General features: G+C 44.2%; 1 protein-coding gene across 2 annotated transcripts; it reads right to left on the bottom strand.

Annotated features, from left to right (window-relative positions):
• Window positions 1-920: 920 nt before the first annotated feature.
• klf11b (Kruppel like factor 11b) lies at window positions 921-8,475 on the bottom strand. Of its 2 annotated transcripts, none has more exons than XM_014136322.3 (4): window positions 8,167-8,475; window positions 6,961-7,221; window positions 1,914-2,841; window positions 921-1,700 (listed from the first exon to the last, which is right to left on the bottom strand). In XM_014136322.3, exons 1-4 carry the CDS (start codon window positions 8,206-8,208, stop codon window positions 1,402-1,404), a joined length of 1,530 nt encoding a protein of 509 aa, XP_013991797.3. In that variant the 5' UTR covers window positions 8,209-8,475; the 3' UTR covers window positions 921-1,401. The 2 variants fall into 2 exon arrangements, with proteins under 2 accessions (XP_013991797.3, XP_013991885.2); XM_014136410.3 differs by lacking the exon at window positions 8,167-8,475 and adding an exon at window positions 7,410-8,098.
• Between the last annotated feature and the right edge of the window lie 2,866 nt (window positions 8,476-11,341).

Below are 11,341 nucleotides of genomic sequence, written 5' to 3'. Positions count from 1 at the left end.
CTGTTTTCATGAAATCCCAGGAAAAGTTGTAGTCTACAAAACCTACAGGAGATTTAGATCAGCATCATCTAACCATGAAAATAAGTTACAGTGCAGCTTTTGTCCAGAAGGTGGCACTTGTGAAGTCAGATAATGTTTCTTATGTCCACAAGGTGTCACTGTTAGAGAAAGTATGAGATAGTATGAACCCATTCAACCCATAGAGGCAGTATTGTGTAAGTCGATCCGTAAGGCAAAGGGGCGGGTATTCAGGGACCCAGTCTATTGGTCGCACCTCCCGACAGTTCAGTTTTCTCACAATCTGATTGGAGAACGGTTGTTACCGGGTGGCGGTAAGAGTGTTTCCACTAGTTACCACAGTCACAAAGTCAACATTTGCGATAAGTCAACATTTGCGACAACATAGTTACTTGATGGATGCGTGTTTATGTAATACTGAATTTCTAACCTACAAGGATGACTACTGGTTACACCTTTATTAGGCTTATATAATAATCTGTATTATTAAATCAATCCAGAGACTGAGTTATCGATTGACACGAGTAATAATGTAATACTACTTGATAACGATACTTGGCCAGGCTTATAAGTACAGAGGCAAGGATATGAGTGACTAAAGTTCCACTGCCTCATAGCATAGTTTGGATTAGAGCTGCCGAATGGGACAAAAAGTCCTTTGGCCTGCACGTTCCACTAAACCAACAGGACGTGGTCCAGTCCAGAGCAGTGGTCAGTCAGCATATTGAACAGGAAGTGTTTCAGCTGACTGACTCACATAGGATGTGGCAAGACACCACTCTATTCCTCTACCATATAACTGGGGAGTGACTGGAAAGGAATGCTGACTAACTAGAGGGCTGTTCTGATTTAAAAAAAAGGACCATCTAAGGTCAAAGGGAGATTTGCTAAAAACACACCAGTTAATAATATGTCTTTATTACAAATGTGTATTAAATAATATGAAAAGTCAGTAATTATCACAGTATAGATTACTATCCAGTAAGATTGTTTTACACAATTAAGTCATTTTCCCAAATTAACAAATGTCATTTGAAATACGATACAACACATTCACATAGATATTATGTACAAATATACATACAAAGAAGACAGGTGAAATGTATAAGACAAACTTCATTACAAAGGCTTTGGCAAAAGAGTGCATACATACATACATACATACATACAATTGTGTAAAATATCTGAAAAGTAAACAAAACAATTCCTTTTGCAAAACAAAAATGTACAAATGAGCAGTAGAAGAAAATAAAATACAGAGTCCAGTGCATGTCTTCAGACATTCTCCATGAGTAAAATGGCAGCCTTGTGTGCTTGGCTGCCCCCCCTATCCATGTCATGGTTTGGGGTAAGAAGTCACTAGTGGGTAGTGTTGGGCAGAGTCTAGTTTAAGGCAGGTACCAGCATACTGAGGGAGAGTGAGGCAGGGTTTGACGGCAGCGGTTTGGGAGAGGACATTTTGTTGGGGCTGCGCACCTCGGCCTGCCAGGAGGGGGTCTTCTTGGTGGTCATGTGACGGCGGGCATGTTTGGTCAGGTGGTCGCTGCGCATAAAGCGCCGTTCGCAAACGGGACACACAAACTTCTTCTCGCCCGTGTGGGTCCGCCGGTGACGCGAGAGCTCGTCGGAGCGCGCAAACTTCTTATCGCAGCCCTCCCAACTGCAACTGAAGGGCTTCTCACCTGAGAGAGAAAATGAGAAAGAGAGTAAGTGAGCAAGTCATTATCATTTAGTCATCAACAAACCAACATGCTTTGAGTCAAATAAATTACCTTATAATCTTCAGTTTAAGTCATGATACACAATCAAGATCCTAAAATGTTATCCCATAAATGTCAAGTTCTTTCTCTCTCACTTCCACTCATCCATGAGAATCACTGTGAACTCTCTCTTACCTGTGTGTGTTCGGAGGTGTGCCTTGAGGTGGGAGCTCTTGAAGTAAGTCTTCCTGCAGCCGGGGAAGTTGCACACGTAGTTCCTCCGGCGGGAGAAGTCCATCTTGGTGGCGCTGCAGGGTCCGGCGGGCACGTAGACCGGGGCGGGGGCCAGAGGTAGCAGCTTGGTGTGGCCCAGGGTCATGACAGTCTGTGGGGAGCAGTGGGGTGCCTGAGACATCTGGGACTGGGGGAGAACCAGCATCACCGTACCCTGGGGCATAGCCTGGCCCATGAGGAAGGGCTGCTGGAGGGCCCCTAGAGGGCCAGACTGGGGCAGGATGGATGTGGGGGTCCTGGATGTCTGCATTGGGCCCTGGATGAACGCCGAGATCATCCCCGATTGGCTGCTCACTGGGAACATCTGGCAAATGATTGGAGGAATGGAGGTGGGGGGCGGGGAGAGGCGTGTGGGCAGGCTGTTTTGTGATTGGGCGTTAGCGGGAGGAGGGGAGGGGCTCTCCTTACAGTGGATAGCCTTTGGCTCTTCCTTCTCAGTCTTGACTGGCTGTTCCCTACAGGAAGAGATGAGGGTGAGGTTGGGTGTGAAGGGAGGTTTGCTGCGCTGTTCAGTCTTTACTGTGTGCTGTTGATGGACCACCAGCTCTGAGATCCTCTGTTGCTCGGTGGGGGGTGCTGGAATTTGCTCGCAGGGCTGTGTGTCTGCGGTGTGGCGGATGACGCTGGTTACCATGGCTCGGCAGGGTGCCGGTGGTGGGGTCTTTCCAGTGGTTGGGGACTCAGTAATGGAGGCCATGGGCGGTCGTGGGACCCCACAGACCCTTACAGAAAGGCTGGAGCTGGGCCGGCTCAGAGGAGAGGTGCTTGTGTGGATGGCAGCGCTGGTGGAGGTTTCAGCAAAGCTGGGGCTGTGAGGAGGTGTCATACACTGGAAACCACAGAGAAAAAAGGCAAGACAGAATGAGTGTATGTGCACCATACTAGAAAGATTTTTCAAACAGAAATTTGCATCCTGCAGCACTAATTCTAAAAAGTTTTGGGACACTAAAGTCCATGGAGAATAAGAGCACCTCCCCCCAGCTGCCCACTGCACTGAGGCTAGGAAACACTGTCACCACCGATAAATCCACGATATTCTAGAATTTCAATAAGCATTTCTCTACGGCTGGCCACGCATTCCACCTGGCTACCCCAATCCCAGCCAACAGCTCTGCACCCCCCACAGCAACTGGCCCAAGCCCCCCCCACCGCTTCTCCTTCACCCAAATCCAGACAGCTGATGTCCTGAAAGAGCGGCAGAATCTGGATCCCTACAAATCAGCTGGGCTAGACAATTTAGACCCTCTCCGAAAATTATCCGCTGCCATTGTCACAACCCTTATTACTAGTCTGTTCAACCTCTCTTTCGTATCGTCTGAAATTCCTAAAGATTGGAAAGCGGCCGAGGTCTTCCCTCTTTTCAAAAGGGGGAGACACTCGAGACCCAAACTGTTACAGACCTATATCCATCCTGCCCTGCCTTTCTAAAGTCTTCGAAAGCCAAGTGAACAAACAGATCACCGACCATCTCGAATCCCACAGTACCTTCTCCGCTATGCAATCTGGTTTCCTAGCTGGTCACGGGTGCACCTCAGCCACACTCAAGGTCCTAAACGATATCATAATGCCCATCGATAAAAACAGTACTGTGCAGCCGTCTTCATCAACCTGGCCAAGGCTTTCATCAACCTGGCCAAGGCTTTCATCAACCTGGCCAAGGCTTTCATCAACCTGGCCAAGGCTTTCATCAACCTGGCCAAGGCTTTTGACTCCGTCAGTCAACGTACTCTAATGACTGCCTCGCCTGGTTCACTAACTACTTCTCAGACAGAGTTCAGTGTGTCAAATTAGAGTGCCTGTTGTCCGGACCTCTGTCAGTATCTATGAGGGTGCCACAGGGTTCAATTCTCGGGTCGACTCTTTTCTCTGTATATATTAATGATGTCGCTCTTTCTTTGATCCACCTCTACGCAGACAACACCATTCTGTATACATCTGTCCCTTCTTTGGACACAGTGTTAACAAACCTCCAAATGAACTTCAATGCCATACAACACTCCTTCTGTGACCTCCAACTGCTCTTAAACGCTAGTAAAACTAAATGCATGCTCTTCAACCGATCGCTGCCCGCACCCGCCCGCCAAGCATCACTACTCTGGACGGTTCTGACTTAGAATATGTCGGCAACTACAAATACCTAGGAGTCTGGCTAGACTGTAAACTCTCCTTCCAGACTCATTAAGCATCTCCAATTCAAAGTTAAATCTAGAATCGGCTTCCTATTTCACAACAAAGCCTGCTTCACTCATGCTGCCAAACATACCTTCGTAAAACTGACTATCCTACCAATCCTTGACTTTGGCTATGTCATTTACAAAATAGCCTCCAACACTCTACTCAGCAAATTAGATGCAGTCTATCACAGTGCCATCTGTTTTGTCACAAAAGCCCCATATACTACCCACCATTGCGACCTGTATGCTCTCGTTGGCTGGTCCTCGCTACATATTCGTCGCCAAACCCACTGGCTCCAGGTCATCTGTAAGTCGTGGCTAGGTAAAGCGCCGCCTTATCTAAGCCCACTGGTCACCATAGCAACACCCACCCATAGCACGCACTCCAGCAGGTACAGATGAGTCGGAAGTTTACATACACCTTAGCCAAATACATTTAAACTCAGTTTCACAATTCCTGACATTTAATCCTAGTAAAAATGTCCTGTCTTAGGTCAGTTAGGATCACCACTTTATTTTAAGAATGTGAACCCCTATAAGCTATAGGATTGAGGTCAGGGCTTTGTGATGGCCTCCCCAATATCTTGACTTTGTTGTCCTTAAGCCATTTTGCCACAACTTTGGAAGTGTGCTTGGGGTCATTGTCCATTTGGAAGACCCATTTGCGACCAAGCTTTAACTTCCTGACTGATGTCTTGAGATGTATATCCACATAATTTCCCCTCCTCATGATGCTATCTATTTTGTGAAGTGCACCAGTCCCTCCTGCAGCAAAGCACCCCCACAACATGATGCTGCCACCCCCGTGCTTCACGGTTGGGATGGTGTTCTTTGGCTTGCACGCCTCCCCCTTTTCCTCCAAACATAACGATGATCATTATGGCCAAACAGTTCTATTTTTCTTTCATCAGACCAGAGGACATTTCTCCAAAAAGTATCTTTGATCCCATGTGCAGTTGCAAACTGTAGTCTGGCTTTTTTATGGCGGTTTTGGAGCAGTGGCTTCTTCCTTGCGGAGCGGCCTTTCAGGTTATGTCGATATAGGACTCGTTTTACTGTGGCTATAGATACTTTTGTACCCGTTTCCTCCAGCATCTTCACAAGGTCCTTTGCTGTTGTTCTGGGATTGATTTGCACTTTTTGCACCAAAGTACGTTCATCTCTAGGGGACAGAACGAGTCTCCTTCCTGAGTGGTATGACGGCTGCATGGTCCCATGGTGTTTATACTTGGTACTCTTGTTTGTACAGATGGACGTGGTACCTTCAGGCATTTGGAAATTGCTTCCAAGGATGAACCAGACTTGTGGAGGTCTACAATTTTCTTTCTGAGGTCTTGGATGATTTCTTTTGATTTTCCCATGATGTCAAGCAAAGAGGCACTGAGTTTGAAGGTAGGCCTTAAAATACATCCACAGATACACCTCCAATTGACTCAAATTATGTCAATTAACCTAACAAAAGCTTCTAAAGCCATGACATCATTTTCTGGAATTTTCCAAGCTGTTTAAAGGCACAGTCAATTTAGCATATGTAAAATTCTGACCCACTGGAATTGTTATACAGTGAATTATAAGTGAAATTATCTGTCTGTAAACAGTTGTTGGAAACTACTTGTGTCATGCACAAAGTAGATGTCCTAACTGACTTGCCAAAACTATAGTTTGTTAACAAGAAATTAGTGGAGTGGTTGAAAAACGAGTTTTAATGACTCCAACCTAAGTGTATGTAAACTTCCGAATTCAACTGTATATTTCACCGGTCACCCCCAAAGCCAACACCTCCTTTGGCTGCCTTTCCTTACAGTTCTCTGCTGCCAATGACTGGAACGAATTGTAAAAAAATAAAAATTAAATAATATTTTTTTTTTTAAATAAATAAATCACTGAAGTCGGAGATATATCTCCCTCACTAACTTCAAGCATCGGCTGTCAGAGCAGCTTACCGATCGCTGCAGCTGTACACAGCCCATCTGTAAATAGCCCATCCAACCAACTACCTCACCTCAACTCATATGCAGATTTTCTATCATGTTATTGACTGTATGTTTGTTTATTCCATGTGTAACTCTGTGTTGTTATATGTTGTCGAACTGCTTTGCTTCATCTTGGCCAGGTCGCAGTTGTAAATGAGAACTTGTTCTCAACTGGCCTACCTGGTTAAATAAAGGTGAAATAAATAAGTAGAACAAAGAACCACTGTGGTGTTCTAGTACAGCCACTGTGGTGTTCTAGTACAGCCACTGTGGTGTTCTAGTACAGCCACTGTGGTGTTCTAGTACAGCCACTGTGGTGTTCTAGTACAGCCACTGTGGTGTTCTAGTACAGCCACTGTGGTGTTCTAGTACAGCCACTGTGGTGTTCTAGTACAGAAGTCCTAGGTTGGGTGTGTTCTGTTTCAAATTGGAGGTTTAATGTAGCTGTTAGGAGAGATACGTGAGTGGTCACGTATGCACACTACACTAATGACTAGTTCGAGCTGGGTGGCTGTAAAACAGTGATTTTTACAACCAGCATCTGAGAGAGATGAGCACTGGGTGAAGTTGAAACCGCCTATCAGGCAATTTCTCCTTATCTCTTTCCTGACACCTGTGCAGCAACCTCCCTAACCCCTATAAGCCATGCAAAGTTTTTAGCAAACACACCAACCTGAGATAAAGATACTGTCTCAACGCTGGTTTACACAGTAAGTCAAAGCTAGGACTCAGATGTTTATGTGTGATGGTTGTTTTGGGATGTGTGGTGTTTATGGCTGTCCATAGAGAATACACTCTTACCAGGGAGGAGAGCGAGACAAAGTCCTTGGGGGGCTCCGATGGGTCCGGAGGCAAGAGGGAGTCGCAGGAGTCCGAGGCAGGGGTAAGGGGTCTGGGTTTGCAGGAGTTGGGGCGGTGTTGGCCCCAAGAGCTCATGCAGACCAGAGCCTCTGCAGCCTCCAGGTCTGTGTACTCCAGACTGCAACCTGGGGACGACTGCTCACTGTAGTGCCTCTTCCTCTTCAGATAGGAGCCACAATAGTCCATCACCACCCCATTCATCTGGAGGAAAGAAAGTTTTTCTGATGATGATATAATAGAAGACTGGTGAGTCACCATAGGGACGAATCACAACAATAACTGGGAAATGAGACCCAATCAAAACCATACAGCTAGATGTATTCATTTGCATACCAAGGGAAGCATCCAAATGACCTCAAATAAAATGTCTGAAATGTTTCTATTCTTACCAGTCATTAGCTTAATGTCAAGTGCCAGTTGCTGCGAGGTTGTCACAGTGTGGCCGTTAGAGTGCTGAAGGAGCAGGCTTTTGAGATTACATCCCATCTGCCCTAAAGCTACGAGCCAAGTAACCTCCCATTGCCAAATATAGACCAACTAGTGATGTATCCCTACCACTAGCCACGTGAGACCGAAACCCGCATGCTGAGGGGATGTTACCCAGTGTGAACGCTGCATCAGGAAGTGCTTTGTCTACAATGACACTATCAGTGATAGTATGGCCACTCCCAACATCAAATAATGTGACCAGTTTCACATAGTGAAAGAGTAGCCCGCCTAGGCAAAACAATACCACTCTACTGGGCTACCTTATCATAGGGTGACGTTGGGTAACATTAACACAGGTCAATAAAACAAATGCTACATTATTGCACAATTCTGTCAACTGGGCACTGTTGAATTAAAGATATTGGACCAACGGTCAATCATTGCGAAGTCATTGGATAATATGATTGGATGGTATAAATGTAAATATGTCTCAATTAATCTTGTTTTTTTCTCAATAATTCTGAACTAACATGACTCAATTACCAACTGAATAATATTGTAACGTGAAAAGTAAAAAGTGAAACTAATAAACTAGAGTGACAAACAAATACAGTATCCTATTGACCCATTATTCGAATGCTGAACGTTAGTCATATGAAATAACACGCATGTTGACTTGAAATAATAATATTCATAAAAAAATATACATCTTCTTACCCCATACGAGACTTCAATTTCTGAACATTTTTGTGAGGGCATTGTTTAGGTATATTTGAATTAAGTTTAGCGTCAACCGGATATGGAACAAAAGAAGCGGTGCTACTCCGCCCGATCAGTAGACTGGCTGTTCAATTCGTTTTCACTACGTCCTCTCTCAGCTGTGTAAAACATCAGGATAAAAAAAGGAAAACAAAATTCACAACACACAGGCGGGTGGCAACATGCCACCAATGAAACACAAATGTGTGTGAGACCTTAGCCAATAGCAGGTGAGACGACGCGTGATCAGTGCATGGTGGCCGGACGATTGGAGGAAATAGGGTGCGTGGCTGTTGGTGGGCGTGCAAAGGGGTCATCGGTGTCAGAAAGAACCCGATGAACTGCAAGTCTGAAAACTAGGTGAAAGGTCTTATGCTGCGTTCATTACAACTGGGACCTCGGAACTCGGAAATCTCTGACTTCAGTGCGTTCAAAACAACTGGGAACTCGGAAAAAACTAGCTTCGACTGGGAATAATCGATTTGAACGGTCAGAATGTCAGAATTCCAACTCGGGACTCTTTCTAGAGCTCCGATTTCCGACCTGAAGATCACTGACGTCCTGATTGACATAGTATTTTTCCGAGTTCCCAGATGTTTTGAACGCGGAACTAGTGCCGAATGAGGGGACTCCTGAGTTTCTCCCATATGTTTTTGACATACTTTTATGTTTATTATTTTTTACAGGATATCTAAAGCTTTTAGAGTTGGCCAATGAATGCTCTCGTTTTTTGTCAGTTAGAGTAGTTTGTCAGCTATTAAAATCACAATGTTGTGCTTTTCAGATTCAGTAAAACGTCATGCTCTATTTTACCACCTTAATGATGTGCATTTCAAGCTACACCATTGTCACATCGTATCTAACCTAACATAGCAGGGGTAAAATGAACATTTTATCAGACCTTAGTAACGTTCATATTATATCTGTTACAAAACATCTCTACTTATTGCTACTTCTAGTAGATATATTACTATGTAGCTAATACATGTTTGGCACGTGTTTGATTTATTTTGACACTTCTGTTTTCAAATACTGCATGAGACCATGTTGAACTTCAGAGGCCTCGGGTTGCCTAAAGCATAAAAATATATAACAAACATTGAACTAAATCCAAAATCACAGTGAAAAAATCAACACCCCATAGTATTATAAACATTGTTGGGTCATATTTGAGTTAAAGATTGTTTTTAGACCCACCCCACTCAACCCCATATGGTTAATATGGTCTTGTAAAAAACATCTTTAAAGGAATTCTAGGGTGGAGCTTGTGAACAACCTAGCCTCTCTGTTTTTGTCCATAGAGCCCAACATTTTGCCCCGGCCCCCATTGTTATGGTACGGAAAAACAGAGTACCGGTATGTAGGATATATCATGTCAAAATCACAGGATGTTGTATAGGCCTAATACATCATTTAATATGTCATGAACTTATAACAAAGACAATGCATCATATGGCTTCAGAGAAGGCTTACCGTAGCTCTGGACTCAACATTTCATTGCACCAAGAGCATAGCTGTGTTTTAACCATGGGCAACACATTTAATGTAATATCGAAATGGTATTAAATATCCAAATATAATTTTGTTGTTGCAGTTATTGTACATGTCTCTTCATTACAGGCGGCTGGTGGCACCTTAAATGGGGAGGACGGGCTTAATAGCTGGAATGGAATAAATGGAAAGGTATCGAACACATCAAACACTCGGTTTCCATGTGTTTGATACCATTTCATTCACTCCATTCTAACCATTATTATGAGCCATCCTCCCCTCAGCAGCCTCCTGTGCCTCTATATGTATGGTTTCTCAGAATTGCATGTCACAAATTCAAATGAGTGCTGACCTACATCTCCGAAATGTTGCATCATCAAAATTGTTTACATGATGAAAGAAACTATAGTGTATGTCAAAAACTCTGCAACTGCAGTAGCCTATGTAATTAGATTGCAATCTAAGATATCTGACACACACTTAACACATTTTTAAAAAGACTGTTTAAATGTTTTCTACATTCCCCATTCTCTGAACCTCTGAAAAGATTCAAATGAAACTGGTCATCTTCATTCTCTCTGTAGTTCAATCAACCAGTTTTCCCACCCAAACGCCCCGGTATGTCAGGAGTGACCCGGGAGGCCGTGCCCCACTTCAAGTCACATAAGCATGACCTCAGGCAGCAGGGCTGAGTAGGGCTTGGTTGTACAATGCAACCCAGTGCCAGCAGCACAGCATAAGCAGTGAGAGGTGCAGAGGGAGGAGCAGGGCTAGAGATAGAGGCTGGAGCAGCAACAGAAACTGTTTGTGATATAAGTGGGGTAGAACCGTATGAACTCGGTCAACAAGAAAACTGGAGGAAAGGTTAACGCTGGTCATATCTAGGCTCACACCTCCCCTCGCCTGCTAACTCCTCCTCTCAGGAACTTCCATGAGGGGACACAGAAAGTGGGAGTTGGAGGCAGTCGCCCTGTGAGAGTTAGATATACCACCCCAGAGGCTATCACTCACTCCCACCCCCAAGCCCTGATATGTGGACACTTCGGACAGGGAAGCAGAGTCAAGTAGAGGAATAGTCATTCTCACAGAAGTGTACCTCTCAGATATCAGGCTGGTCCCATAGACTAGACATAACATAGTACATGAAAATCCAGGACACTCAAATTTGTATGATATGTTTGGCATGGTTACATAAGACAGAATGTTACTTAAGGCAAAAACAAAAGGAGGTGGTTAGTCAGGCTGTAGCAACCCAATGGGTGCGTATTCTAATCTCATCATGGACAAGTTTAGCATTTTAGCTAATTAGCAACTTTTCAAATACTTGCTACTTTGCAACTACTTAGCATGTTAGCTAACCCTTCCTCTAAGCCTAACCCTTAACCCTTTTAGCTAATCCTTCCCCTTCCCCTAACACAAACCTTAACCCTTTAACCTAACTCCTAACCTTAACCCTAACCCCTAGCCCTAACGTTAGCCAGCTAGCTAACATTAGTATTAGCCAGCTAGCTCTAAACGTTAGCCACAACAAATTGGAATTTGTAACATATCATATGTTTTGCAAAATCGTGTAACATATTGTACGTTTTGCTAACTCGGGAACATATCATACGAAATTGAATTTGTAACATATCATACAGAA

Source organism: Salmo salar, chromosome 01 (assembly GCF_965601325.2).
Source record: "Salmo salar chromosome 01, fSalSal1, whole genome shotgun sequence".
Lineage (NCBI taxonomy): Eukaryota > Metazoa > Chordata > Actinopteri > Salmoniformes > Salmonidae > Salmo > Salmo salar.
The sequence above is the reverse complement of the archived record's forward strand: the minus strand, read 5'-3'. Positions and strand labels throughout refer to the sequence as shown.

What these genes read in the sequence shown, in the direction of transcription:
- klf11b (XM_014136322.3), bottom strand. Translation starts at nt 8,208, where the DNA reads ATGCCCTCACAAAAATGTTCAGAAATTGAAGTCTCGTATGGG. An exon ending in AAATTGAAGTCTCGTATGGG is followed by an intron (nt 7,222 to 8,166) that starts GTAAGAAGATGT and finishes TCTTTCCTCCAG; the next exon opens with ATGAATGGGGTGGTGATGGA. An exon ending in TTGTCTCGCTCTCCTCCCTG is followed by an intron (nt 2,842 to 6,960) that starts GTAAGAGTGTAT and finishes TGTGGTTTCCAG; the next exon opens with TGTATGACACCTCCTCACAG.